General features: G+C 45.3%; 1 protein-coding gene and 1 pseudogene across 1 annotated transcript in view; both read right to left on the bottom strand.

The window, feature by feature from the left end:
- Positions 1 to 1,291: 1,291 nt before the first annotated feature.
- Positions 1,292 to 27,838, bottom strand: part of DPF3 (double PHD fingers 3) — a 189,119-nt gene continuing 162,572 nt past the window's right edge. The window contains exons 7-9 of the mRNA XM_025042073.1: positions 22,163 to 22,300; positions 4,806 to 4,934; positions 1,292 to 1,921 (exon numbers count right to left, since the gene is read on the bottom strand). Coding sequence (XP_024897841.1) covers positions 1,719 to 1,921; positions 4,806 to 4,934; positions 22,163 to 22,300 — 470 coding nt within the window. The 3' untranslated portion in view covers positions 1,292 to 1,718. The remainder of the gene's footprint in view (positions 1,922 to 4,805; positions 4,935 to 22,162; positions 22,301 to 27,838) is intronic.
- LOC112473980 lies at positions 12,061 to 12,179 on the bottom strand (annotated as a pseudogene).

A 27,838-nucleotide genomic window follows, 5' to 3' on the forward strand; every position in this document is an offset into this window, starting at 1 on the left:
TCCCTGAATGCCACTCTGCAGGTATAGCCAAGGGAGGCGGTTAGCCAAGCGTTTCCCCAGCCATTTTCTCTTCTACATGAGCCAGAAGCCAGAAGCCAGAAGCCCTCCATTCTCCACAAAGAGTCCTTCCCAGAGTCCAAGTAACCTTCAGTCCCCGCACTAGGCCCAAACCCACCTGGGGATGTATGTACACAGCAGAGGGCTGGGTGGAAGACTCTCGAGTAGCCACTCCCACAATAATAAGGGGGTTCAAACCCAGAAAAACAAAGACAAGCTAGGGAGAAAACGAAAAGAAAGAAAGGGGGAAGAAAAAAAAAACTATGATGGTTTTGCCCTCATGGTAAGACAGGCCAGCCAAGACATACCTTTCGACTAGGACCGCACCGCTGTGAATTCCTGGGACTGCCAACAAGGTGGACGGTCTTCTCCACAGCCCCAGGGGCCTTGAGCAAGTGTTGCTTTGGTTTATTTCAGGAGATGCTATTGGAAAGATAAAACAAAGTGCCTGCAGGGCACTATAAAAAAATAGAAGAAAATACGGGAGACTTGATCATCCAACGGGAATTTATGTTTGTCAACAGGGGGCAAAGGGGGAGGAAAATACACTGCGAGGTATCATTCTTTGCTCCATGAGCGTGGCGGAGGCCTCAGGTTGTTCTGTCACTGCTGAGTCCATGACTTTCTGCTTGTATTCCATTCCTGCATTTGGAAATTGCTCTTCACCAGGAGGAAAGTGAGGAAAAAACCAGCAACCACAAAACGGCGGCTGTGCTGACAGAGAGGAACAGCCCAGGAGGCATTGCCGGTCGGGGGCTCAGGTGCTGGAGGGAGGCCACAGGCAGCAGCCCCAGCCTTCTCGGGAACTGCTGACATTTTCTCGGAAGCAGGGAGGAAGATGGAAAGGTCAGGGAGGAACAATGGGGAGGGGGTCTGCCATGGGGAGCCACGCGCTCGGTGGGGTACAGAAAGTGCAATCGTCTCCCATGGAGAAAATCCTCCCGACTAGGTCTCCTTGGATCAATCCTCCCCCCAGTGGCTTTCTTCTAAACAGGATACTACTTCAATTTCTTTGATTTCCCTTCATTCTCTCTCTCTCTCTCAAAAAAAGATAACCTAGATAAAATGGAAAAAATTTCTAGAAACACAAAATCTAAAAAGACTAAACCATGAAGAAATAGAAAATCTGAATACATTTGTAACTAGTAAGGAAACTGAATCAGAAACCAAAAATCTCCCTAAAAAAAAAAAAAAAAAAAAAGTCAGTTGCTAATAGTAGTTAGAATATATAAATAATAATTTATTTAATGTTATTGGTTCTTTGTTTCCAAACCCAATATTCCTCCTCTCTTCATTTTGCCAATAAATAGGAAAACTGAGGAAATCAACTCTGCTCACGCCAAAAAGATCCCCTCCCCCCCAAAAGAGATAATTCACCTAACTTCCCATTTCTATGGAAAATAAATAGTACATCGCGATGCCATCGCACTGAAGGACTGTGATTCTGCTCTTTTGTTCTGTTTTGTTTCAGTAGTTTGTGCTTCTGCTGTACATACGCAAAATAGAGGGAAAGGGGGAAGGGATGTATGGAAAGTAAGAGGAAAAGCAAGGATGAAGGGAAAACCTAAAGTCGTCTTTCATTAAAAAAAATATATATTAGAACCAGAACAATGACCAAAGTCAGAGGGTGATGGCGAATTGCCCAGAGTCTGTTTGTGAGTTTAGCAACTGCCCTTTTTATCTGCTGTGGGCGAACCCCGGCCACTGCGGCGTCCTCGGCAGGAGCGAGGCTCTTCCAAATCGTCCTCATCAAAGCCGTGGAAAGTTGAGGTGTCACTTTCTGACGTGGAACCGAATAAGTCCTCCGTGGTGCGTGCTGCGGCCGCTGCCTCCTTCTCCTTCCTGCCTTCTCCTCCCAAATGAGCTGACATGTATGATGAATATATCAGCACATGGGTTAAGCAACAGACAGCATTATTAATATTCTTATTACATTATCACAGTGTTATTCTTCATAGTAAGATCATAAACCATTTCACACCAAAAGAGATTAACTGGGTGCATCACCTGGCGACAGGGATTTGGGGTAAAGGGGCAACGTCAACACTTCCAGAGTAAAGGATTACTCCCTCCCTGAAAAGGCATCGTCTCCACCATAATATATATGTCCACAGCTCTGACAGCAAAAGATTCACCCACGATCTTTCTTTCTTCTCTTCTGTATGCATACATACACACGCACATTCACTCAATCTTGCCCCAGACAATGAGTTTCCTTGGTGGTTTTTTTAAGCCTGGTTGGTATTTCTTTGGTGTTTTCTGTTGGTGTTCCTTTGCACAATGTCCTTCATTTTGACAGTCAGCTTTACAAAGGTATTACTGTCAGATACACTGTTCAAGGTGGTTAAGCCTCCATCCATTTTATTTTTATTTTTACCCATTTCTAATCCCATTCTTTTGGTACCCTTTCAATTCTGCTCCTACACCATATAGTTCATTTGCACTGAAAGCAAACAAAAGTCGGAAAGTCTGACGAGTGGTAGATAATAAAAGAGTCTCTCGTTTTCTTTAACCACTGGAGGACATTTCTGCGATCTGCACCCACATACATGTGTGTGTACACAGGCATGCATGTGCACATGCACACTCACACCACACTCCAGCCACTAAACACACCCAGGTCTTAGTTACCCCGGAAAGTTCAGAGTTGTCATATCTAACTCAGAGCACTAACAAAGTGTAAAACAGGGGTTAAAAAGCCTAATAAAATACAGTATCCTAAAATAGGTAAAACTCAGGTTTAAACTTTTTACGTTCTAAATGGGCCCAGGACTGCTCCCAAATGAGGTCATAATGTGCCACTTATGGTGCCAATATCAGGAATCTCAGTTTCGCCCCCGGAAACAGAGGTAATGGGGTAGGTGGGAAGGGAAAGATAGCTCTCCTGAGCTCCACAGTCTTCCTTGGAAGGACTCCCGGGAGGCCCTAAAGAAATAGATACCCACCTGCCTTAACAAGCACATCCCATGGGCTAATGCCACTTGTTTATTCCCAAGGTATCGACTATTTCAGGAATATCAGAGTCAGACCTTGACTAAATTATCCGCCACAATTAATCCTTGACAAATGCAATGAAAACACCTAGGCTGGTATACAACGGCCCCCTGAGTCACATAGCAGACAGATCCTTGGAAGAAAAAGCTGAGTAAAGGCTGTGAAGAGAGAGGCTTTAGGTAGAAAAAAAACAACTGCCTACTTCTGGTCCCCCATGGATCAATCAGATTCAAGTACCCCGTCTTTATAAGAAAGGAAGGGGGAAATTTACAGCTGTTTGCAATGAAAATCCTGAAGCTGCCCTCTCTAATGCATCCCAAACCCACAGCAGTCCATATCATTCTGCTTAGAATATCACTCCAGCAAGTGACTTTGCTTCTAGTGGCAGAGATTTTATCTGATCATTCACTTATAAAAAACACTGAGTTGAATTTCATTTGTTTCATTTTCTTTTTAAGTATCTAAAACCCAGGGTCCACTATCAGATGGGCCCTCTTTCCTAAGCTAGCACCAAGAGAGTAAAAAGTTTGACATTAGGTATCATATTTGGAAAATAAATGAACTGACAGAATTGCACAGATGGGCCACCGTGTCGGGGTGTTTAATGTTGTGTGCAATGGAAACCAGTCCTTTTTCAATTACTGATTTGCTACTCAGGTCAGTCTTGAACCCTAAACAATCCAAAACTCCAAAATGAAAGGACTAAAGCTAAGGTTTGCAGACAGAGCAAAGGAAGAACTGAGTTACTACGGTAAACCCAAGTAGGGTCACCTCAGTCCTTCCCTTGGCACTAGGAGTAAAAAAGACACTCAGTAGAAGTATGGAAAGAAGCAATGACTCCTCACTGTTGGAACCAATCACACAATTGAACTATATTTCAGCTACTAGGCAGCAGTTGATAAGACTAAAGATGAGTCTGGAATCTTCTCTCTTTGGCCAAGTTATGACATAAAACAATAGGAAAAATAGGTAGTACCAACCAACCAACCACAACCAGCCAAAAGTAATGGTTTGGTTAAATTGAAAAACAAAACAAGAGCTTAACAAAACTTGAAAAGCTGAGCTCATTTTAAGAATGAAAGAACAAGATCAAAGTCTTTTTTTTTTTTTTACTTTAGTCTTTGGATAGGTTAAAGATGAAAATTTCCAAATGTGCAAAGTCGACTCCAGATTAGCCCTAAGAACACCTGCCCTTTTGCCTCCTTGATCTCCTGGGGTCTCTTTTTTCTGACCCACATGAGGAAATGGGATGAGTGGCCAATGGACATGGTATTTATACAACTACCCAGGAGCCCAGGGATCTCTGACTCCCACGATTCAAGATGTGGCTACTCTCCCAATATTCATGTCTCCATACTCTTCTGGTTCGCGCCAGGCGAACTACACAGAACAAAAACATCTTTTTGTTACATGCACATCACCAGATACAAGGAAGCATGTTGCCTGTGTCTCCAGGTGTTTCCATACTATCTTGCTGTCGTCCACGGCAACACACACAAAGAAATCCCCAGTTCATGGAAAGGCCAAATGCAAGCCAAAAGCGTCTCCTTTCCCTTTTCCCTGGATCCCAGGGCATAACTTTTAGTTCTTACAATCCAAAGAAGAAAAATATCAAAGGACCTGAAAACTCATCTCCACTTGAAAGCATCACCACTTCTCCACTCCACCCTTCGACCCCCACGCAAGATGGCAGAGGAATGAAGTGGAACAGTTCCTGGTCTACGGGCACAGATGCAAGAAGGGGCCACACTCACCAGAGCGTCCACAGTCTGCGCAGGACACGAGCTCTTCGGGCCGCCCACTCTTCTTGTTCATGTTAGAGCCCCCCAAGCAGAAGTCACAGTAGTTATTGGGAATGACTGTCCCATCCGGTCCTTTCTGAGCTGTAGAAACATTTTTTTTAAAAATCCAATTTTAGGCTGAGACGTATTTCTATTGGCCCCTCTTCTCCTATAGTGTAGCAGAATCTGCTCCAGGAAGAATACAAAGTCTAGAATTTGAGGTTTTGTTACAACCAAGTGGTTAACTAGGGCTGTTTTCTTTTTGGCCCTCTCAATTCACTAGTAGTAATATCTTTGAAGCCACCCAGAGTTTAGTTTGCATTTTGCAACATTTCCCAGCTCTGTGTTTTTATACAAATGACTCTGCTCCTCTGACTGCATCCCTGGATGAACAGAGCATCCAGAAGCCCTACCTACTACTAGTCAAGTGAACTGCTCTCATCTCTGAACAACCAGGCCCCAAAACACCCAATGGCCATTATAAACAGTGGGGTGAGTAAAGAGCATCTTATACAAAGCAAACAAAAAATCTTGGGACAAAAAATCTTAAAAACAAAACCTTGTGAGAACAAACAGCCCATGTCTCGAGCACTGAAATCATTCTCAGTTTCTAGGGGGCTGGGGGTAAAGCCTTGGATAGATTCTTTGCCTGGGGAGAAACACCTCCATTTTCCTCTGTTTTTCTATACCTATCGTGGACATTTCTTTGTTACAGTAACACTCCCTGTTTGTGACTAAGGAGAAAAGTCTCTCCATTTATGGGATCAGCCTAAACCACGGGGGTATCTTCCTCCTCACTATACCCAGTGTCTGCTGCTATCTTTCATTATTCACTGGCTAACATTAATCAGGGTCCCGTAGGGTACAAATCTGTAAAAGGAAGAAGATATGTGAGCAGAAATACCATCCAGACAGTAAGTGATAAACGGATTCACCCACTTTAATGTGATTCCCTCTGGCCTTCACTTCCTCCATGCCTCTGCTTTGCCTCCAGGAATAGAAAAACTTACCTGGGAAAGGCAGAAGACAAAAGCTTGCAGAATTACATTATAGAGGGTTAATCCATTTATCAGTTGCTATTTGAATTGTTTAATCAGTTTCTAAGTCATTGATTTTCATCTTCAGGGAGGCAGACGAATCTCTGCAAGAAAAGTGTTGGCTGTTTGGGGCAGACTGAGGAGCTGGCCGTATCCTGTGGCCTGTTGAGTGTGCGTTTTTCATCATCAGTCATTGCACCTCAAAGGCATCTGCATGTTATAAAGAATGGATTTGCAAATAATCTCTAAAAATCAGTATATTTGTAAAAATTTTACTCTGCCTATAAAATTTTCATTGCCGAAATTTAGAAGGAAGTCCCTTTCTACTTTTTCCCTCAGTTGCCATCTTAACCATTTTTAGAGCTCTGTTAGAAAAACCTGAGCACGTCTACAACGCAGATAAACTCAGGTTTCCTCATTAAGAGACTATCGTGGAAATCAATCAAAAGGTGAACATTAAGAAGTAGGGTATATTACATTTAGGGACTGAGTGTAAACCAAAGCTAAGTTTCACGATTGATATGAACTAGATATAAAATGTGAAGGTGCCAGTTGCAACTTAGGTAGCTTCCTGCATGAAAATCAAAGAATCTCATGTATCATCTCACTAAAGCTCTCAGAAGGTCCCATCTCATCATTTGCTTCTCTGCTGTTCTCTTAGAGACTTCCTCTTATGTCAGATTTTTCTCCCCTTTCACAAAACCTTTAAGCAACCAAAAGAATCGTATTTCCTCCAACCCACTGTATCCCTTGTGAGTTATAAGGATGAAGAAGAAGAATACGGAGTATAAGAACTCCCAGGTCATTCTTTTTTTTTCCAGCATGAATACTTTTATATAACCAGGGGTAAACAAGGCACAAATTTTGAAGATGAATCCACTGAAAATAGTAAGAATTAAGAAGGGGATTTCTATGATCATGTAACTTCCATTCACAATAAAACACTCATAACTGAAGTTTTATTTTACATACAAAGAGCTAGCATTGTTTCTGCAGTTAAGGCAGATGTCTGGAATGACCCGTTCAGGGAAGTTCACTTAGTTCAACTTCATGAAGCCTATATCCTTCACGGACTGACGGAAACACTGGCAGCACATACTGAGGCATATTTTCGTGGCAAGAACAAGGACCCTGGCCGAATTATCTCGGATGACTCCATTAGAGTTGTTGATGACCCATCTTGCTCTCTCGGAGGCAACGAGGCAAAAAAATCCCAGGTAATTCTTTACAGTTCTTACCACTGTAAAACACCCTATTGAATCAGGGACCCCAATACTACAAGAAATGAGAAATTCAGAAATGATCTAGTAGAGCGAAGCAGGCAGTGATGGAGAAACTGATCCTATATAAAAGGACCAAAGGAATGGAATTTAATTCATCTGATGAAAGAAAAGTTTCTGAGGAGACTGAATCACAACAGGGTCCCCCACACGTATTTGTGTTTGCTGTTAGTCATGCAAAGTGCCTGGCCAAAGGGGTGAATAAGGTGCCAAAATCTGAGCTATAGGCCCTGGTGTATGCAGTTGTGACATGCCGGGGGGGCAGGGGAGATTATTTTAGTAGAGCAATGACTCAGTGTAGGAAGTGATAGTGAATAGTTATGCTTCATTTCCAGAGAAATCCTTTTAGCTTCGGTTCCTACTCTCTTCCCATGATAAAGCTCAAAGCTTTCTTCCGTCCTGGTAAAATGGCATGGAATAGACTAATCAAGAGCCTTTGCATCTGGTTCTCATATACTTTTTGGTATTAAGGATTGGTTTCAGGGTGAGAGTTCTCCCATGGAGCTCTCCCAATTGCCCAGAAATGACCAGTCAGGCTTTGGGGGAAGGCACTCTGCTGACATCACGTCTATGATGCCTCTCTTATTTATACATGGTCACACCTGCCTCATCTCCCCATATTAAACAGTCTATTCCTTCAGGTCAGGGACCATGTCTAACTCATCTTTGGAACACCTATGTGTCCTCCACACAGGAAATGGTTAACAACAATGTGGGACAAATGGCTCAGAAAAGAATGGCAGAGATGTCAGTAGGCAGCACAGTGATACCCCTGGGACGTCTTCCAAGCGGGGACAGAGCACTGTGTTTGCTTTCCCCCAGGCAGAGTTATTTGTTGCTCTGAATATCATTCACTGCCTGGTTTATTTCCCTAGTCCTCAGAAAGCAGAGCTGGTCCATATCCAAATGGATTGGTCAGTCATCTGGCCTGGAGTCATGTCTAACTCCCAGAGTACACCAGAGTGGGTGGCTGAGGGACCTGGGTTGCTGGAAGAATAACACTGTGCCCCTACTATGATGGGTGAAACATCATCCCGTACACAAACATACAAGAAAAGTATATAAGACTATGCTTTGTTGTCTCTTGAAAAGGAGACTCAGCCTCCCTCTTGTTCAATTGCTTTTTGAGAAGAAAAAGCAGTAGACATGTATTACTCTACAGAACTGTGATAGAGCTTATGCTGGATGATTTACATACATTATTTCATTGATTCTCACAGAAATTTTGTGAAGTAGGGATTCTTTGACAGATGAGGTAACTGAAGTCCAAAGAGATTAAGGGGCTGGCTCCAGGCCCCAGCTACCAAGTGGAGGAGGCAGGACTCACCTCCAGGGTCTCTGTGTCCCCAGAAACTCTTGGCCTGTAATCACACTTCTCTGCCTCCTTAGAAGTCCAGAGGCCATACATTGCATATAAAATATTTCATAAATCTCTTTATAGACAACTTGATTCACCTAACATGTTATTTAGGAGGCCCAAGGTGATAAAAATTATTGAGATCGGCCGGATAAAAGCGGAAATTCCCTTTGAACTTAAATTTAATGTCCCTACCACAGCCACCCATCCAGGGTGACCCTGTTTATTGTCATATACGCTGTGAAAAGACTTCTTCAGAGAATTCCAGAGGCTCGTGAAGGAATGTTTTTTTTTTTATGGTGACATTGGTTAACGAAACCCAGTAAGTTTCAGGTGTACAATTCAACAGTGAGGCATATATATATTGCATTGTGTGTTCACCACCCAGAGTTAGATTTCTTTCTGTCACCACCTACTTGACCCCTTTTACTCCATCTACCTCCCTCCTCCCACACATGAAGAAATTTTTTGTAAGTAAAGCTCACGCCATGGCTTTACTGGCCTATGGCCTAACCCAGCCGTGAGCAATTTCCTGGTACCATATATGAGATCATTATAAAAAGGATTTTACTATAAATAGGAAGCTTGCCCAGACTTTGCAAGTGGGATTTAAATAGAGATTCTGCTTCTGCTTATGGGAAATTGAGTCCCGCTTTATAGAATAAGATGACGGGGAGGGCAAAGGCCTGAGTGGTATCTCGGTGGAAGAGCTCGCAATGATGGATTTGGTGTTCTGTTGATTAATGTTCATGGGCTGAGATCATATAAGAGATATAAGGAAGATCTTAAGAAAATAAAGTGAGCCTTCGGAGTTTAGGGATTTACCTGGTAGAGATAACTCTAAAAAATTCAAAAGGAAAAAAAAAAAATGGAAATCAGGAACAAAGTTCATGAGGAAGCACAAAAAAATAAAATAAAACAAAAGAACAGAGGTGGGAGGGAGCATTCACATAAATCAAACCAAGAGAAAGGAAAGCCAAGCCCCAAATAGTCCCACCACCACACGTGCGAAAGGATGAGCAATAATTCTGGAAAGTACGCACTCGGGATTTTTTATTCCAGTCAGGCCACATGTCTATGGCAAACAAGGCTCCAAACCTTCCATAAAACCACCACCCAGACAGGGCTGTCTTTCTCCCTTTCAGTCTGATTTCTGCTGTGATATACCTGCCACTCACGAAAAGAATGAGTGGCAGGGACATCTGACTCCCAGCCACAGCCCCTCATCTGGTTCTTCCAAGACCAGAGCTTTGTCCCAAGTGTCCTACGGAAACAGGAAGCAAGCCAGAAGTTTAGGGTCCTCCATGGCACATCCACAAAAGCGTGACTTCACATCCTGAACAGACACTCAAGATCACCTGCCAGGGCCTGATGTGTACAAACACGTAGCCATGCTCTGCGTCCGCCACTCAGCCTTAACTCATTCCAGCAGCAGTTTTCCCAGAGCCTGCTAGTTGGGGTGTGCAGCCCTTGGGGAGTCTGGGGACAGTGAGAAGAACCCTCCAGGAGATGTGCCTCTCCTCACCCGTCTCACTTGTTCCCCCCACCACCCTCCACAGCTGACAGTTCCTATCCCTCCACAGGTCTGACATGTTTCCATGGCAACTGGAATCCTGGGCTCTGGCAGCCTCTGGTCTTGCCACCTGTTATTACTTCATCTCTCAAGTGTAAAGCATCCTAGCCCGGTGCACTTGGCTGTGCGGAGCACAGCTTCACAGGATAGAGTAAAATAAAGGGGACAGGAAAAGAGGGAAAGCAGAAAGGCAGCCCCAGGCTGGACACACTGGACAGGCCAGGCTGGAGGAGGAAGCTTCAGAGACAGGGAGGGTGAAGAGGGAGGGTGAAAGCCAACGTGCCTTCCCTTCAGAATCAGCGCGCAGGCCTCAGCTGGAGGCCACCGCCACATCCTGCTACCTTCTACCATCCAGCCTTTAATGAGGGACGTGGGCGGGGGAGGGGGAAACAGCGGAAGGCTGGGGCAGGGAAGTCCACCGTGAAGAGATCTGTGCTCAGCCCACGTGCAGTACAGCGAGGAGGGGGTTAACGTGACAAGATAAAGACTGTGAGGAAGGCTGGACCAGAGGGCAAACAGAGCCTCGGAGCCTGGATAAATGGCCTTAATTCTCATGCTCTTGCTCACCCTACTCCTTACGTGTTTACTCATATAAATTATCCCCAAGGCCTGACACCTTTTTTCATTGCTTCCCTAGAACGGATGAAAAAATAAATCCCACAGATCCAAGGAATAAAAATGTGGAACTCCATTCAGGCTGGCTCTTCTTGGCCACCTAATAGCAACTCAGGCCCTGACCCGGGGCTCCAGGAGGAGACAAACAATGCCTTCCTCACTGAATGTGCAAAGGCAGGGGAATCGGGGAGCCTGGTGGGGAAGTGGACATCGGGGTCCACTCACCACGTGACCGTTGGGCCCTCAGAGTCTCCAGTGGCAGAGAATTCGGTCTTCTTCATCAGCCATTTTGCCACCTGGCACTGAGGACAATGCGAATACACGATAGAGGGAAGGGGGGCTGCTAATACAGAATGATCCCGGGCACCCCTGAGATCAGCCCACCTGGAGAAGAGAAGGCCGAGGGTTGCTTGAATGTCTTCAAGATTATGGAGTTCAAATGCCACAGCATGAGACAGAAGGAGCTGAAATGGCAGCACATGCCACGAGAAAGCTAGAAATGAAGGCAGTTATACAGTTGAAGGCATGGTCTAAGGAGCAGGCTTCTAGAAGTGGCCTTTGCGCTGGGAAAGTCTGCCCCATCCAGGGTTGTTGAGTGCCTGCCTATCCAGAGACAAGAGAATATGCTAGATTACATCTTAAGGTTCCTTTTAGGCCTATTATTTGAGGATTTCAACAGGGTGACAAATGCAGAGGAAGTCAGCCTTTCATCACTGTTTTTCATTTGTGTAGGTATCTCTTCCTCTATTAGCCGTGAGCTCCCTGAGGGCAGGGGAAGCGGCTTTCATCTCTGAATCCCCAGCACCTGGCACAGTGATTGACACAGAGCTGACAATAAATACTTAATGAAAGCATGGGCAAATCTTCACAGAGGCTTTTGGGAGGTGAGGCTGGGGGCGGGGGGGAATCTGCCACTAGGAACTGAGTGGATGCCAAGTGTCCCCCGAGTATTGAGTGACCATTCTAAGGCACCGCTAACATCAGTTCTGTTCGTAACAGAGAAAGAGTGGGGAGAAGGAGTAATGGGGGACTCATTGGGAAGACTAAATCTGCAGTGAAGAAAGCCAGTGGGCCTGCCCTCCTGCAGGAATCCTCTCTCTCGGGCATTTTTTGGAAAAGCAGGATGGATGCAATTAAGAGCTCTCAGACTCAGTTGGCCCCAGAGCCCCTTGAACCCCATGTTCAGTCTCTTGCCGGGAGGCCTACAACAGCTGATGAGAAAACAAACAATGTCTTACTGTGTGTTTTGCTGGCTATAGAATCTTTATAAATTTTTTTTTTTTAGGCAAGGCAACCCTTGGTTGACCTCACAGATTGCAAGGACCTTGTCAGATTACAATCCTTTAGTTTTTATTTTTATTTCTTACGCCTACAGCACCTGGTCTTCCTAGGTAGTCTCCCATCTAAGTACTAACCAGGCCCGACCCTGCTTAGCTTCCGAGATCGGACGGGGTCGGGCTTGTTCAAGGTGGCATGGCCGTACACTATAAAAATTTTTAAATGTGACATCAGTCATCCCATCTTTCCTTACACCTACCTTCTTCTCCTCCGTCTTTAGAAAATACAAACTCAAACCCTTAAATGCACACCTTGAGAATATTTACTCCTAAACACTGTGCTATACAAACAGAACACATGTCTGCTCACATTGATGTCTCCATCCTGACAAATGTCTTTGGTTATCGAGTTGCAATTTGCCATGAGTTAGGACACCACATCACCACTTCTGGGGCTAGATGGTCACCTGACCTGCCAGTAATGTCCTTTGTCCTCCTGCCTTAGGCCATCAACACCAAGTCTGTCATGGATGCTTCAGAAAAGCGAGAAAAAGACCAAGCAAAACTGACTACTCTTCTCAGTGCTGATTAGGGAAAGCGCAAGGAGATATTTCAATTTTCCAGCAGAAGGTCATTGAGGGTTAGTTCACGCCCTGGCGTAGCAACTTGTTATTGCCACCAAATGAGTCAGTTGAGAGGGAAAATGTTTAATTTGAGAGTAACTATGTCACCAGGGCTCTGGATGAAGTGGTGTTATTCCCCTCAGAGAACTGGGGGACATCTCAGTGCTTTAGAACTCAGTGCTTTGTCCATTTAAGTTGTCAGGATATTATTATTTTGCTATTAGAATTCAGCAAGCCCCCTTCCTGTCTTGCCCAGCTTAGCCCCTCTCCAACTCTCCTCACTCCTCTTCCACAGGACTCAGGTATGTCAGCCCCCATCAGTCCACAATGGATCAGCATTTTCTGTGTCCTTCAGACTGAAAAATAGTACTTAGGAAAAGAAAAAAGATGAGCCTCAAGCTTCAGACCTGAGAATTAGGACAGAGTCAAGGGACCCCAAAACTGAGGGGCAGCCCAGGCCAAGGATGAGTGCCCAGATGGGGGACAAACCCAGAAAGCAAGCCAGGAAGCAGATGCTGGAAGCCAGAGAGACATTTGCCCCACGTAGGTTGGAACATTAGGAAAAGAATGAAAACCAAGTCTAACCCTTAGATGTAATAGTGCAGCCTGATTCCTGGACAGTTACCTGACTTGGGGCATCTGAAAGGAAATAAAATTAAAAGGAAATAGATTGAACACCAGTCTTTGAAAGCTGGATTTCTCTAAGGCAATGTTTCACCTGGGAACCTGTTAAAAATGAAAATTCTAGGGTGCCGCCCCAGACCTAATGAATCCAAAACTCTGGGGTGGAATCCAGCAATCCGTGTTTTAACAAACCCCCAGGGATGCTGAAGTGCTCGAGCTTGAGAACCATGGTTCTAAAGCTACACGGGAGAGTCACATCACACTGTCACACGCATTTTCTGTTAATGCTGCACTTCATATGAATTAACATTTAATCTTCACATGACCCTGTGAGATACATTAACGTTCTGGTTTTGTATAGGTGGTACTTGAGGCACAAGGAAGCTAAGTCGTTTGTCTAAGGTCACATGTTACTAAGTGGTTACACTGGCTCTGAACCCAGGCTCTTAGCTGGCCCACTGGATACTGCCCTGCCCTGATTACATGCAACCACACACCTGAGAGAAGTCAAGTCAGAGTGGCTAGCAGGTCTTGGAGCCCAGGGCTTCTCAAATTTGAAGGATCTCATTAAAATTCAGATTAGGGTTCATATGTCTGAGGAAGAGCCCAAGATTCCACATTTCTTAAATCTCCCCCATAGGGTTGTCAACTGTCTGGATTTGTGTGGCACTGAGGGGTTCCCAGAGCACGGGACTTTCAGTCGAAAACTGGGAATGTCCTAGGAAAACCTGGACAAGTAGGTCACCTGGGTACCAGCTGACATCGATGCTGCTGACCACACTTTGAGAAGAAAAACTGCAGGCCCTCAAGGTCAGGAGTTTGAATTGTATTCAAATTTGATAAAAATGTTGAGATCGGGGCATGGCATCATCTATTTTATACTTTAAAAAGACCACTTTGGCTACTCCATGGAGAATAGACTAAAAGAGGTAACAGAAGCTGAGAAACCAATAAAGGAGTTGCAATGATCCACGCAGGAACCAGTGGTGGGCCAGGAGATGGAGAAAGGGGTATGTTTTGGAGGGAAGCTGACATGGATGGTGAACGAAAACAAAGAGCCAAGGATGAATCCTAGAATTTTTGCTTTAGGCAAAGCTTTTTTTTTTTTTTTTTTAAGAACAAAGTCAAAAAGAGAAATAAGAGCTAAGAAAGATAATGAGACACAGAATGAGAAAGATGCAGGAAAATTATTGAACAGAATGGCGTGTGATTTTTTTTCCTATAGTAAAACTGATTTACAAATTAAAGTCCCAAGTAGAATTTGGAATGAGGGGGTGGGGTCCATACAACATCACAAACAACTAAAGTTAGTTTTGAAGACTAAATGTACCTGTGCTCTGCGCTGAACTGTGTCTCCCCAAAAATGCATATGTTAAAACCCTAACCCCAATGAGATGGCATTAGAGATGGGGCATTTGGGGGACTATTAGGTTTAGATGAGATCATGAGGATGGGGTCCTCATGGTGGGATCAGTGCCCTTCTAAGAAGAGACACCAAGGAGCTTGCTTCTCTCTCTCTCCACCCACATGTACCCAGGAAAGATCATGTGAGGACACAACAAGAAGACAGCCATCTCCAACACAAGATGGACTCCGACCCTGCTGGCACTTTTATTTGAGATTTCCAAGTCTCCTCCAGAACGGTGAGAAATAAAGACCTACTGTTTAAGCCACCTAGTTTATGGTATTTTGTCATGGCAGCCAAAGCTGACTAAGATGGTACCTATAAATAGTCATCTCTCTCGGAAAGCCACTATGCAGTACGATGCATTCAACAATCGGTCTGTAGGTGAAAATTAAGGGACATCAGTAGGACCGTGACAAAGATACCAGGCTGAGACTAGGATCCATCATTTGGGGTTCCGATGTGCTGACATAATTGAATGGTGTCCAACTCAAGCAAATTCATATCTCAGCTTCCCATCTTGCTAACTATGTAACAAATTATTCGACCATTCTGAGTCTCGGTTTCCTACTCAGTAAAATAAGAGTAGTAACATGTGCCGTGGGGACCTGTAACATTGCATAAGATGACACAAGTAAATTGCCTGGTGTGGAATAGGTATTCCAGCACTTCTTTGCCTCTTTCCTCTCCTAGATGTAAAATAATTTTATTTCTAATAAGGTAGGAAAAGAAGTGACACATGACTGAAGAATTCTCATTCACACTCTGTGCCCACAGGCACATCATTCAGTCTCTGTGTGCTTTGGTATGGCTTCTAGGGGGATATAGCGCCTACCTTATAGGGTTGTTGTGAGGAACAAATTATATAAATGTGGCACACTCAGCTCAGTGTCTGACACAAGCAAGTATTATAGTCATCGTTGTTTCTCAGGACATGAAACTTTTCAATCCCGAATATTGTTGGTAATTAGGCCAAAAATGTGAGAGAAATAAGAGGCTCACAGAAAGGCAGATAGATGGCAGGTAGATGCCTAATCGTGGGGAAATATGGCGATGCCGTGCTTGGCTAGATTCTGCTCCACAGCTTCTTTTCACTGGGTGTCATGCACCCATCTTATTTCCCGATTAAACCACAAGTTCTCTTAAGGCTGAGACCACATGTCATGACTTTTCGCAGGTCCGATTACACTTAGCTCCACAAAGTGGGCACATGCACAATTAAGTTCTCAATAAATGCTCATGTTTAGCCTAAGTAGAAGGATTGGTGGCCCACATCTAAAATTTAGCAAAGGAGGTACTGGGGCCAGGTCAGTCTCTGATAGTTACGCACGATGCCAACGAGACCCCATAGGCAGTTAGCATCCCAGTATCGCACAGCCACAGACAGGCCCTGATTCAGATCGGCCATCTGTGGTCGCAGACATGCTCTGTTGGTCCAAATGGCACAGAGATGGGATGTCAGCACTTATAATGTGCAGGCCTGGTGCCAATCACCCACATCGTCTCACTGAAGATTCACAGCAACCCCATGAGGTCAGTTTGATTATTCTCTCCTCTTTACAGATGAGGCAACAAAGGAGCAAAGAAGTGGAAGTAACTGACCCACACTTACACAGACAGAGACGGCAGGGTGGCGGAGTCACGATACCCACCTGGCCCGGCCAAATCTATTGCTATTCTCTGAGCCACCAGGTCAAGAGTGTGGATAACCTACCGATCTGGGAAATTTACGCCCAGTCTACTTTCAAGGCCAGAGCAACCCCTCTGGTTCTTCTTCACTTTGCAATCTGTAAAGTATTTAGTGAAATAATAATTCATCTAAAAAACATCTGTTGTTAGTTTCCAAATTTGCTCTTCAGGAAGAGAGAAGCAGCTCATTTTTCCTGACAAAGCCCCATATCTGAGTTTTCCTTTCTCCTTCCTATAACAAAGCCTAAATTTCCTGTATGGAGATTGGATAAGTGGTGGGTTGTGTGGGCTTTATTTAAGGCTTTTCAGGCACCTTTCAGAGCGGTCCAAAATTCTTTGGCTTGTGTCAAAGGTAATTTTCACTCTCTCTCAACGCTGGATTAGTTGCCCCTGGGCCATAAGTTAGAGGACAGAGATGTCAGAAGACAACATCTGTTAGATCTTTCCTGTTAGTGCGGCAATGACATCATATGCTTCTTTTAGATAATTTGCACATTATCAGACTAATTTTCAGATTATCTAATCAGCCGACATTACCCTTAATCAACTCGGGTCTCTTTTTTCAGTTCTGCACAGTACAGCATGCCCTCCGAAGGCGCCCTAGAGTGGGCCTTTTCTCCTCTTGACAGATACTGAAAGCCGATGTGTCCGGCACGCCACTATTATTTGGAAGACGAAGACCTCTCAGGACCCAGGACAACCCAAACTTCCATTCTATGGACCTGAAACTAGGCTTGAAATAAATGTTATAGACACATATTTTAAAAAACATTTCCCTCTTAGGAGCTCCGAGTATGTTATAGAGAGTATTTTATACTCATTTATACTATTAACTACAAGAGAAATGCCATATAACAATTAATAATATGTCAAACAGATTTCTTTATAAATTATTGGTTCTTATCCTCTAGTAATTGCTACTGTTGGCTCTCCATTTCCTACAGAATGACAACCACACATAGAAGACACTTCCAACCATGGCCCCTGCCTACATTTCTGCCACTCTTCCAATGCTGTCAGACCTTACTACTAACAATTGTCTGATGCACCCTGCTGTTTCATGTCTCTTTGCCTTTGTACATACAGTTACCTCTACCTGGGAAGCCTTCTCTCCTCCCAGGAAATTCCTCCTCATTCTTCAAGGGCTACCTTGAATGTCGCCTCCTCAGTGAAGCCTTTGCAAATCCCTTAATGCAATGGTTCTCAAACTTTGGTGGCACCAGAATGCCCTGAAGTGCTTCTTAAAACACAGGCTGCTGGTCCCTACCCTCAGAGTCTCTGTTTCAGGAGGCCTGGAGGAGCCAAGGATTTGCATTTCCAACAAGTTCCCAGGCGATGCTGATGCTACGCTTCGAGCATCACCACCCAATGGAGTAGATACTACACTGTACCCTTGAGCCCTCTGCTCCTTCACCATGCTGCACATACCCTATTACACACTCTGCTCAGGACTGTGAGCTCCTCAGGGACAGGAACCAAGGCAGCACTCAGTACATGGTTACTAAACCAGTGCATAGATGGATGGTTGGATGGATAGATGGAAGGATAGAAGGACAGACGAACGGATTAGATTGAATTTATTTACATGGCTTTTCCATCCAGGTCCAGAACTTCATAAATGCCCACACCCACCCTGCCCACCTCCAAAATACCTTGTAAACATCATCTATAATAGATTCCCACTGTACAGAAAAGATTAAAAAAAAAAAAAAAAGAGTTTTGACATTATGAGCCTGTATCAGAGGAGTTTTGAATTCTAATCTAGTGCCCTTTCTGCTACCCTGGCTTTATTGTGGCTATTTACCAAGATGGCATTTAAGGAGTCACAAAAGAATGCTTCTGAGTGGCACCCCGCAAAGTCCCAACCTGCCCAAGCACTTCCTCCTTTCACACACACACACACACACACACACACACACACAGTGATTTCAGTTATAGAAAATATATGAAGGTGGTAAGAGAAATGGAAGAAAAAAGAATCCAACCTCACACGGGAAGGGAAGTATTAGCTCCCAACAGGGAGAGTCTGAGCTCCAAGCAGCCCTGGACCGCCTGTAGTGGAGGCAGGTAGGCAAGGGCACAAAGGGAAGGGGACAAGCCTTACAGAAGGACAAGAAACTTACACTCAGGAGAAAATGAGAGACTAGGAGAGGAACAAAGGCCAGAGAACGTCAGCTGGGAGGGAGCAGGAGGACAGAAGGAATGGCAGTCAATTGCTGAGTTGGCAGCACAGGGCAGCTTGGGGCTGGGAGGAAGGTCAAGGTCGGCTCCAGCGCTTCGCTCTGCCCTTTCTGCAGCAGCAGGCGCAGGGAGGAGCAATGGGCTTCACCAGAGACGCAGTTGGGGGGGATGCAGCAAGGGACAGCAAGAGGGCCAAAGTCAAAAGGTCTGTCTCCTGCAGGTGGTGCAAATGCAGCTGCCCGTGGCCCTGAAAACTCCTGAGTCTGTAGGGCCGTTTTTGCGATAGGCCTGTCTCACGAGCAGCCTGGGTCACACTGCAGCTCTGTTAAAGAGGGAAAAGTCAGCATTCCCACCCCACTGGCGTCCAGACTGTTTCCTGAGGGAACTGCAGATTAGCCTCGTGGATTAAGCTCCCCTGCCTCCCTCCCCCACTCCAGAAGCCCTGCCAAGGGAGGATCACAAAGCTGAGACCTTAGAATGCTGCAGAGCTGTCACATTCAATTCACCACACAGCCCCAGCGGCATTTAGGGGCAGGATGGATGGGAGCTCACCCCCACCCCAAACAGTGGGAGCAGCTAATGACTGGGTATTAATGATGCTGGCAATTAGTGCTCACGAGAAAATGGTTGGGGGCTGCTCACCAGGGGACTGTGGGAGGGAACAGAGCACACATTCACAGCAGCAAGCAGATGGGTGGCATGTGCGGTGCCGAGAATCTGGGAAGAGTTGCTGTCTCTCGAATTTGTCCAGAGAAATTGGGCAAGAGGGAAAGATGGTTTCTGTGTGACAATGAAGGCCTTTCTGCCGCACCCTCCCCACTAGCAAAATTAGGGTTAATCACAGAGCGGGCGCTGTAAGGAAGATGTCGTTAAAAAGGTGTATATGAGGGTTCTGGAACCTTCTTTGTGTGAGGAGGCCCCAGAGGAGCTCAGGTAGTCATTCTTTTCAATGCAGGTTAACACCCTTGGGCAGTCAGATGCTCCTTTACAAAGAAACCGATTTTTCATCAGCAGGGTGAGAAGGAGAAGAGGAATGGGGAGAGAGGGGGCTGGAGCAAGTGTGCTCAGTGGCAAACCCACGGAGAGAGGAAAAAAAGCATCAGGATGAGATTTCTTAGGAAGATGTCTCCATCCAGAAGGAGGAAAGACAGCTTCCTTGCCAAACCACGCTGTCTGGCCTCGAGGTGAAGACATCAGAAGGCAGAAGACACTGACCCGTGAGAGTGTGTGAGGAGATCCTGGGGGACAGAGATAAATATGCGAGTGTCCGTCTCCGAAGTCAACAGCTTGCCAGGAGGGGACCACAGGAAGAGCTAAGGAGGACATTGCCTCGATCCATTCAGGGCCTGTGGTATACCTGAGCGACCGCACGGAACCTTCCTGCCGTTGGAACCTGCTGTCGCCATCACCGTGCACACGCAGACAACAGAGAAGCATTCCAAACCCTACAGTGTGAGCGGAGCGCCTATGCACAGGAACAACATGGCCTGACATTTGAGAAGAGATGTCAAGGAGATAAGCCAGCACTGAGGGAGTGAGAAATAATACTAAGCTAATAAATACTTTAGAGAGCACAACCATAGCCAATAAATACTTTCCAGATAGCAGCCCAAATCAAAGGAGATCACTCTCGGTCTCCTCCAGGTAGGAGACGATAGCTAGGCCTTGGCCACTTACATCAGAGAACGGATGAGAGGAGAGACAGAGAAATGCAAATGTTTTCCTTTCTGAAAGACAAGGGTGACTGGCCCAAGGAAATCTCTCCCCAGAGAGAAGACAGAGACCTCAGCCTTGTGGCTACTCAGAAGCTGGTGAGGAGAGGTGGGCAAAGCTGTCAGACCCTCCTGCCCTGCTTTTCGGATTCTGTCTAGAGGACAACGGTAGGTAAGAAAACAAAGATCTGTCACACAAAAGGTTTGAATTCTGAAAGTGAGTTAAAAATTAAAGAAGTTGTTATGGAGTGAATTGTGTCCCCACCCCTCCCTCCACCCTCAAATTCATATGTTGAAGCCTCAACCACCAGTACCCTCAGAATGTGACTATATGTGGACATAAGCCCTTTAAAGAGGTGATTCAAGAGGAAAAGGTTCCATTTGAACTGTTAGGATGGGCCTTACTCCAATCTGAGTGGTGTCTTCATAAGAACAGGATATTTGGATATACAAAGAGACAGCAGGGGTACGTGCGCACAGAAGGACAACCATGTGAAGAGGCAGCAAGAGGGCAGCCACCCACGAGCCCATATGTGGACATAAGTCCTTTAAAGAGGTGGTTAAAGAGGAAAAGGTTCTATTTGAACTGTTAGGATGGGCCTTAATCCAATCTGAGTGGTGTCTTCATAAGAACAGGATATTTGGATATACAAAGAGACAGCAGGGGTACGTGCGCACAGAAGGACAACCATGTGAAGAGGCAGCAAGAGGGCAGCCACCCACGAGCCCAGAAGAGAGACCTCAGGAGCATCCAACCCTGCCGGCACACTGATCTGGGACTTCCAGCCTCCAGAACTGTAAGAAAATAAATGTCTGTCCTTTAAGCCACCCACTCTGTTGTATGTTGTTATGGCAGCCTGAGCAGATTAACACAGAAGGCAACGTGACAAGGAGAAAGTAGAGTGGGGGGTAGGCGAAAACCCACACTAATCCAAAGAAAGGTCTTGGCCAAGGTACGTTAATGCTTTCAACTATTTGGTGAAGGCAGCCAATCAGCATCAGTTGACTGAGCTGATTGATTGAAATGCACAGGAGTCAGCCTCAAATCCTAGAGTCTGAATATTTTTAAAGGTCTGATCCTTCTAATTACATTGAATTGCTCACTCGAGAACACCTACCACCAAATCGTACGAACAAAATAGAAAACACATGGCATGTCCACACTTATTGTTTACCTATTGATCTTAGCGTGACCTACATCTTGAATCGAGTCCTAAAGATTCCATTATCCCATCCCATTTTGAGTTTACTGCAGGCCCAGAAACCATAGGAACGCGACAGAGAAAGTCAAGTGGTGAATGCTAAGCCCTTTCTGACTCCCTAATTCATACATGAAAGTTGAGGAAGAAATGAAGGACTAGAAATGGAAAAAAAATCTTCAGGATCATTTTGGGCCTTCGAGCCCAGCATCCCAAATATCAAATGCACCTGGGTCGCTCAGGCAAAGAGCATGGAAGCTCCAGGGCAGTGTTTCTGAGGCAGGGAAGCCCTGTACCAAAACTGCCACCCCCTATAACAGCCAAGACAATCAATCAAGAAGATTCTACATCTCTTGGTGGCCAAGGAGATATCTGGAATGTCTGTATGAATTGACACACACGAGGGATGTGCCCAACTTGAGTCAGCAGTTGTGAGTGGATCTTCTGAGCTGCAGAAGAGAGAAGCAGGTCTGGCATCTGACAACAGCCAGGTAAAGATGTTTCCCTTCTGCCTTAACACTCACCTTCCTTCCTCTGAGAGCAGAGCTTGGTGCGCCATCCTGGCCCAGCTCACTCTAAGCCTGGGGCTTAGTGACCCACACGGGCAGCTGGGGCTAGGCTGAAAGAGCCAACTCACCAGGAGACACTGAGGCCAATCAGTGATTGTCACAAGAAGATGCCACAGGTGATGAAAGGAATGCTCCATGGCCCTGCCCACCCACTTTATCGCTGTCCCAATTCAAGCGCTGGGAACTCACGTCTGTGATTCTCGTTTCTGTGGTTGGGTGGGGACCGGGTCTCTTGGTCTTGGGCTTCATCCCCCTCCTCGCTGGCCAGGTGAGTGTGAGCATAATGGTAGCTGAGTCCTGGCCGGTTCTTGTAGCGCTTGCCACAGACTAAAGAGGAAAAGAGGAAAGGAAGGGAAAACACAAATGTCAGCAACCTCTGTAGTCACCGCCATGATTCTCCAGCTAGTGACTCCCATCCATGCACCCCAGAGCAAGATGGCGTTCCTTTAAAAACTGTTTCCCACCCCCAACATCCCTTTCCCCTGGACAGAACCAACACCACCATAACAATATGGCCCAGGTAAAGGACAGCCAGAAGAGCAGAGGATCAAAAGTGAGTCAGAACTCATTCATTTCCTAGCTGTGAGACCCTAGGCAAGTCACTTACCCTCTCTGTGCCTCAGTTCCTTCAGAGGGAAAATGGGAATAATAATAGTACTTACCTCATAGGGTTGTTGTAATGGGTTAATCTTTACGCAAAGCATTAGGACAATGCCGGGCACATGGTAAAGGTGACGATTATTTTAATTCTGAAGTCTAGACTGAGAGTCTATCCAGTCCAACACCCCATGGCACAGAGGGGGCAAGTGAGGCCCAGCAAGGCTAAGTGATTTGCCCGCAAATACACAGCTAGTTGTGGCAGAGCCACTAGAATCCAGGTCTCCTGGATTCCTATGCAGTGCTTCCTCCACCATCCTGTGGTTGACTATGTATGAAGTAGAACAGTTTGATACGAGTAATATTTTTGAAGTACCGCTCGGTGATTTTGTGTCAGAAAAACATGTTCCACTTCCACCATGGAAACTAGGAAGCCAAGGTCTCCTTGGTGGGTGTGGCAACCAAGAGCTTGTGCCCTTGATGTCCCAGCAGCCTGATACCCCAAATCTCTAAAAGCATGTGCTCACAAGCACCACCTCTCAAATGGACACTATGAGACCAGGGCAATTAGCAACATAAATATGGCCAAGAAGAAAGGGGGCAGTTCCATTGGTTGGCTGCTCAATACCTGAAAAACAGAAGTCTGGCTAAATGGCTTAAGACCAGACCACTACCCTCAACCTCCCCTGACAATATCTCAGCCCCTGGAGCGATAGCACTGCTGGCAGCAGAAGCCGCAAGGGTCTTGCGGTAAAAATCCTATGTCGACTCTCTCATCTCGTCCCCATCTCTCCCCAGCAGAGCAAACCCCACATGATCTGGAATGTCTGAAGTTACAAATTTTAAGAGACTCTTTCCATATAAGTGGGTTAGTATCGTAGTAGCAAGTGTAAATATTTCATAAAGTAAAAAGAGCATCAATTTCATCGTCAGACCTGGGTTCAAATCCTAGTTCCAGGTACCAAAGTTAATCAGCTATGTGAACTCCATAGTATAGAGAAGAGCTGTTTTCCAGTCATCTTGCCAATTCTTATAATTTCTGGCAGGGTTTCTTCTCTTACTAGATTTTCTTAGGTTTTTTAGGTATTATGACCGTTGACAAAATAATCATCTTTCTGATATTTACATAAACTATTTTATCTTCTTAGCTTAGCTTATAAGAATCACCAAGATGAGATTTAAAAATAGCAAAAGCAGGATTTTCCTGTTTTAATGAAACTGGATTTAGTGTTTCACTCATTAGAATGAAATATGTGGCTAATTTTTAGTCTTTAAGTAGTTTCTCGTATTCCTGTTTTAGAGTTTTATGATAGAGAATTTTATTGGCTGCCCTTTCAGCATCTACTAAGATATGACTCTAGTTTGTTGATAGTGAATTATGTTGATTTCCTAATGTTTCCTATTACTGAACCATTCTTGATCCCTAGAATGCACTCCTACTGGTCAGAGTGGATTATCCATCTGATACACTGCTGCATTCTACGTGTTAATATTGCATTTTGCATCTATACTCAGACTTGAGATAGATCTATAATTTTTGACCTATCTTTTATCACAGTTCAACTTTATAGCATATTGACTTCCATAAATGAATTGAATTTTGCTGTGTGAAATTGGACAAGACACATAATCTCTCTGTGCCTTCTTTCTTATCTCAAATTGATGATGGTACTATTTACCTTGAAGGGTGGTTAAAAGGATTATAAATAATATTTGTAAGCTATCTCACTCCGTACCCAGCATATAACAGACATTCAAAAAACAGTAGTGAGGGCAAGGGGCTTCGCCTTGGTCTGCCACATCTTTAGTGTGGAATTCTCCTGGAAGAGGGACTTTGACCTTACCTTACACCACAGAATCTGGCAACTGGTTGAACTTTCTTAATAAGATGAGAGTCTGAAATTCAAGTCGGTGACCTAGTGACTGTAAATTCAAGTCCTACGATTTTCTCTCTGTCTCTATCCCTGTCTCTCTCTCTCTCTCTCTTTCTGCTGTAAATATTGCAAAAAAATTAAATGGTACTACACATCTCAATTCCATTTTACTCAGGAAGTGGAACTTAAAAAGGCCCCTGAGGCACAATCCAAGCCTGCTTGTGGCTTTTTCTATTTAACCTTTTAAATGATATGAGGTCAATAAATAGCAAATTATGAGGTCATTAGATATGACCTCATTTTATCACCAAGTATACTCTTGGTAAAGAATAAATGTGTATTAAAAATAAGAATGATAATATCAGTATTTACACGAGGAGGCCTCAGCTGCCTCTGCAGGCCTCCCCACGGTAATCTCCACCACAGCGTTTCATTTCTGCCATTTTGTTATGTCGATTAACACTGTCTATCTTTAAACACAGAATGTCAGGATTTTAATAGTCATTTAATCTATCAAATTGTTTCATGCCCACGAATACACTAGAAGCCTGTCCTAGGATAACTCCCCTGATGGGAAGCTCACTACCCAGCTAAGTAGGCATTTCTTCGGTGGACTCCTTGCACTAGTTACATCTGTAGTAGAGGACCTCTCTAAAGGACAGTTTCATCTCTCTATCAACAACTCTATCTCATATGTTGTCATGTACATATTATACCTTCAAAATATTCATTGACTAGCTGATGAATGAATACAGAAACACTCTGTGGAAAAGCCTGGAGATGGGGGAGGAGGTTTAAGTGTGTAGAATCTAATCCATCTATCCACATTAATCTCATACTAATAGTCCTCGAAACCTACAAACCAAACTCAAGCAAAAAGCTTTCCATAGCTCCTTCCCCAATACCACAGAAAGTCATTATTTTTATTTAGAGCAAAGCCTTTTGCTAGAAGAGAGATTCTCAAAAGAGTGGTTCTCAGACCAGCACCATCAGCATCACTTGAAAACTTATAAGAGACGCAAATTCTTGGGCTCCATCCCAGACCTACTGAATCAGAAACTCTGGGGTGGAGCCCAGGGATCTGTGTTTTAACAAGCCCCCCAGGTGATTCTGATGCATGCTAAAGTTTGAAAAGCACTACGCTAGAGGATTGATATATTTAGATTTGACTCTGCCTGCCCTGCATTCACCTACCCTTTTGGATGTATGGCAGTGGCAGGCAAAGGCAGGGAGAGGCAGCCCTGAGACCTGTGTTCAGCTATTAGAAGAAATAGAGCCTGTCAGCACGTGAGGGTCCTTTACCACAGTAGTCCCTATACGTAGAGCTCTCTGGATAGAACTTCATTTTTCCCCACCTGTTTAGAACATGTCATTCCTTCATCAACAAGTCTTCAAGAAAACAATTATTAACCACCAAATATGTGTCCAGCCCTAAAGCACCAGAAATGAGCCCTATTCCCCTCTCTCAAGGGGTTTGCTGTCTAGAAGAGGAGGCATACATGTCAACAAACAAGGAGGGAGGTGGCATAAATGCACCAGTGTGACCATGTGCCCTGCAAAGAGGGGCCAGGACACAGGCCAGAGGGTGCGGGAACAGCTTCCTGGCGGAGGTGGGATGAGCTGCAGCTTGTGAGATGAGCAGGATGTCACCAGGCAGACAAAGAGGGCAAAAGCATACAGACACCAAAGCAAATTTCACCCAGCACCTTTGGGGAACCACGGGAAATTCAGGAGAGCCAGTGTGAAGGAGGCATAGAGCTAGGTGTGAGGGGGACTAACAAGAGAGGAAGCTGGGCTGACTTTATCCTGACAATGGGGAGTCAGGGGAGGATCTGGACCCTGAGGATCAACTTAATCAGATTTCCATGTCAGAAACCCCACTTAAGACGACAGTGCACAAGATAGATCTGAAGGTGGCAAGAGGCTATTTTAATTTTCTCTGTATGAAACAACGAGGACTTCAGGATAGGAGGGGCGTTAGAGAGAGTCTCTGGTAGAAAGGAGTCAATGTAAGCAGCAAGGAGGAGCCTAGAAAGACTAACACAGCCTTCCTGGCCAAGAGCCATCCAGCCTATCCACCTCCCCGGCCTCACCCCGCCTCCCTGGCCTCATCTCGCCTCCCTGTCCCAACTCCCTGGCCTCACCCCGCCTCCTCGGTCTCATCACGCCTCCCCGGCCTCCTCCAGCACCACATTTCATCTCCTTCTTGGCCCTCCTGATCACTGGCCTTTACATTTTTTAAGCATTGTTCTTTTCACCACAGAGCCTTTGCACAAGCTCTGACCTCCGCCTAGAATGTCTCCCAGCACCAATCAAATATCCTTTGATTGAAAGTTTTTCCAATCAAAGTTAGGACCCTGGTTTGTTACCTTCCAAGAACTAATCAAGTATTAATAGGTGTCTCTCCCACCAGCAGGAAGCATGGCAGGCCCCGTGCGTTTTGCACACTGTGGCATCCCCAGTGACTAGCACAGGGCCTGACTTGTGGCTAGCACTCAATGTCACCTAAGAGAACCAAAAACACCTGACTTGGGCAACTGGATAAAGAGATGTAGGAAGCAAATGAATTCAGTCTGGAGTTGGCTTACTCACCTGGAGCTTGGAAAAGAGATGTGGATTTGGGAGTTGGCAAAGTGGCAAAAAAAGTTATGAATATGGAGAAAAGGAAAGATTGTAATAAGAGAGAAGAAAGGCGTGGCCATAGAAGAGAACTCAGAAAACACCAATGTCTTAAGAGTTGGGTGGGGAAAAAAAAAATCGATTTTTAAAACGTTCTCACACAGGAGTGAACTAAAAGAAGTAGAGTTTCCAGATGACAGTAACAATGACACCACCAGTCCTGGCCACTGCTAACAGCTACTGAGTGTGTGCTGTGTGTGCCAGGCCCGTGCTAGTGCTTCAAGTAAATTTACTCACAGCAACCAACAACCCCATCTCATAGATGAGAAGACCTGGGCATACAGGCAGAGCCAGGACAATGTCAGATGCCTGAGAAGGGTCAAGAAAAATGAGGATTGAGAAGAGACCGCTGGATTTGGCGATCAGAAGGTCCCTTTAGTGAGAAGGGAATCTGCAACCTTGTGGACCGCAAGGCGAGACTGCCGAGGGCTAGGGTGCTCCTGGAAACGAGGAAGCAGTTCGTGATGGGGCCAACGGATGGCCCGGCACGGCTGGGGAAGAAGGAGAGTGCTGCTGGTCCGCGAATGGGACGGTGGGGTCAGGGAGACTGAGCGGCGCGTGTCCTTGAACGGCGTAGTTCCTCGGACAGGTTCAAAGACTAACGGGAAGGAGGCAGACGGAAGGAGGCAGGAGGCCGGGGTGGGGGCGGCAGAGGAGATTCACGAGGCAGAGTTAGGAGGGACTGAAGATAATGAAGCAAGATTCCCGACCCCAA

The sequence above is a fragment of the Pteropus alecto genome, unplaced genomic scaffold, assembly GCF_000325575.1.
Source record: "Pteropus alecto unplaced genomic scaffold, ASM32557v1 scaffold8, whole genome shotgun sequence".
In the NCBI taxonomy this organism is placed as follows: domain Eukaryota; kingdom Metazoa; phylum Chordata; class Mammalia; order Chiroptera; family Pteropodidae; genus Pteropus; species Pteropus alecto.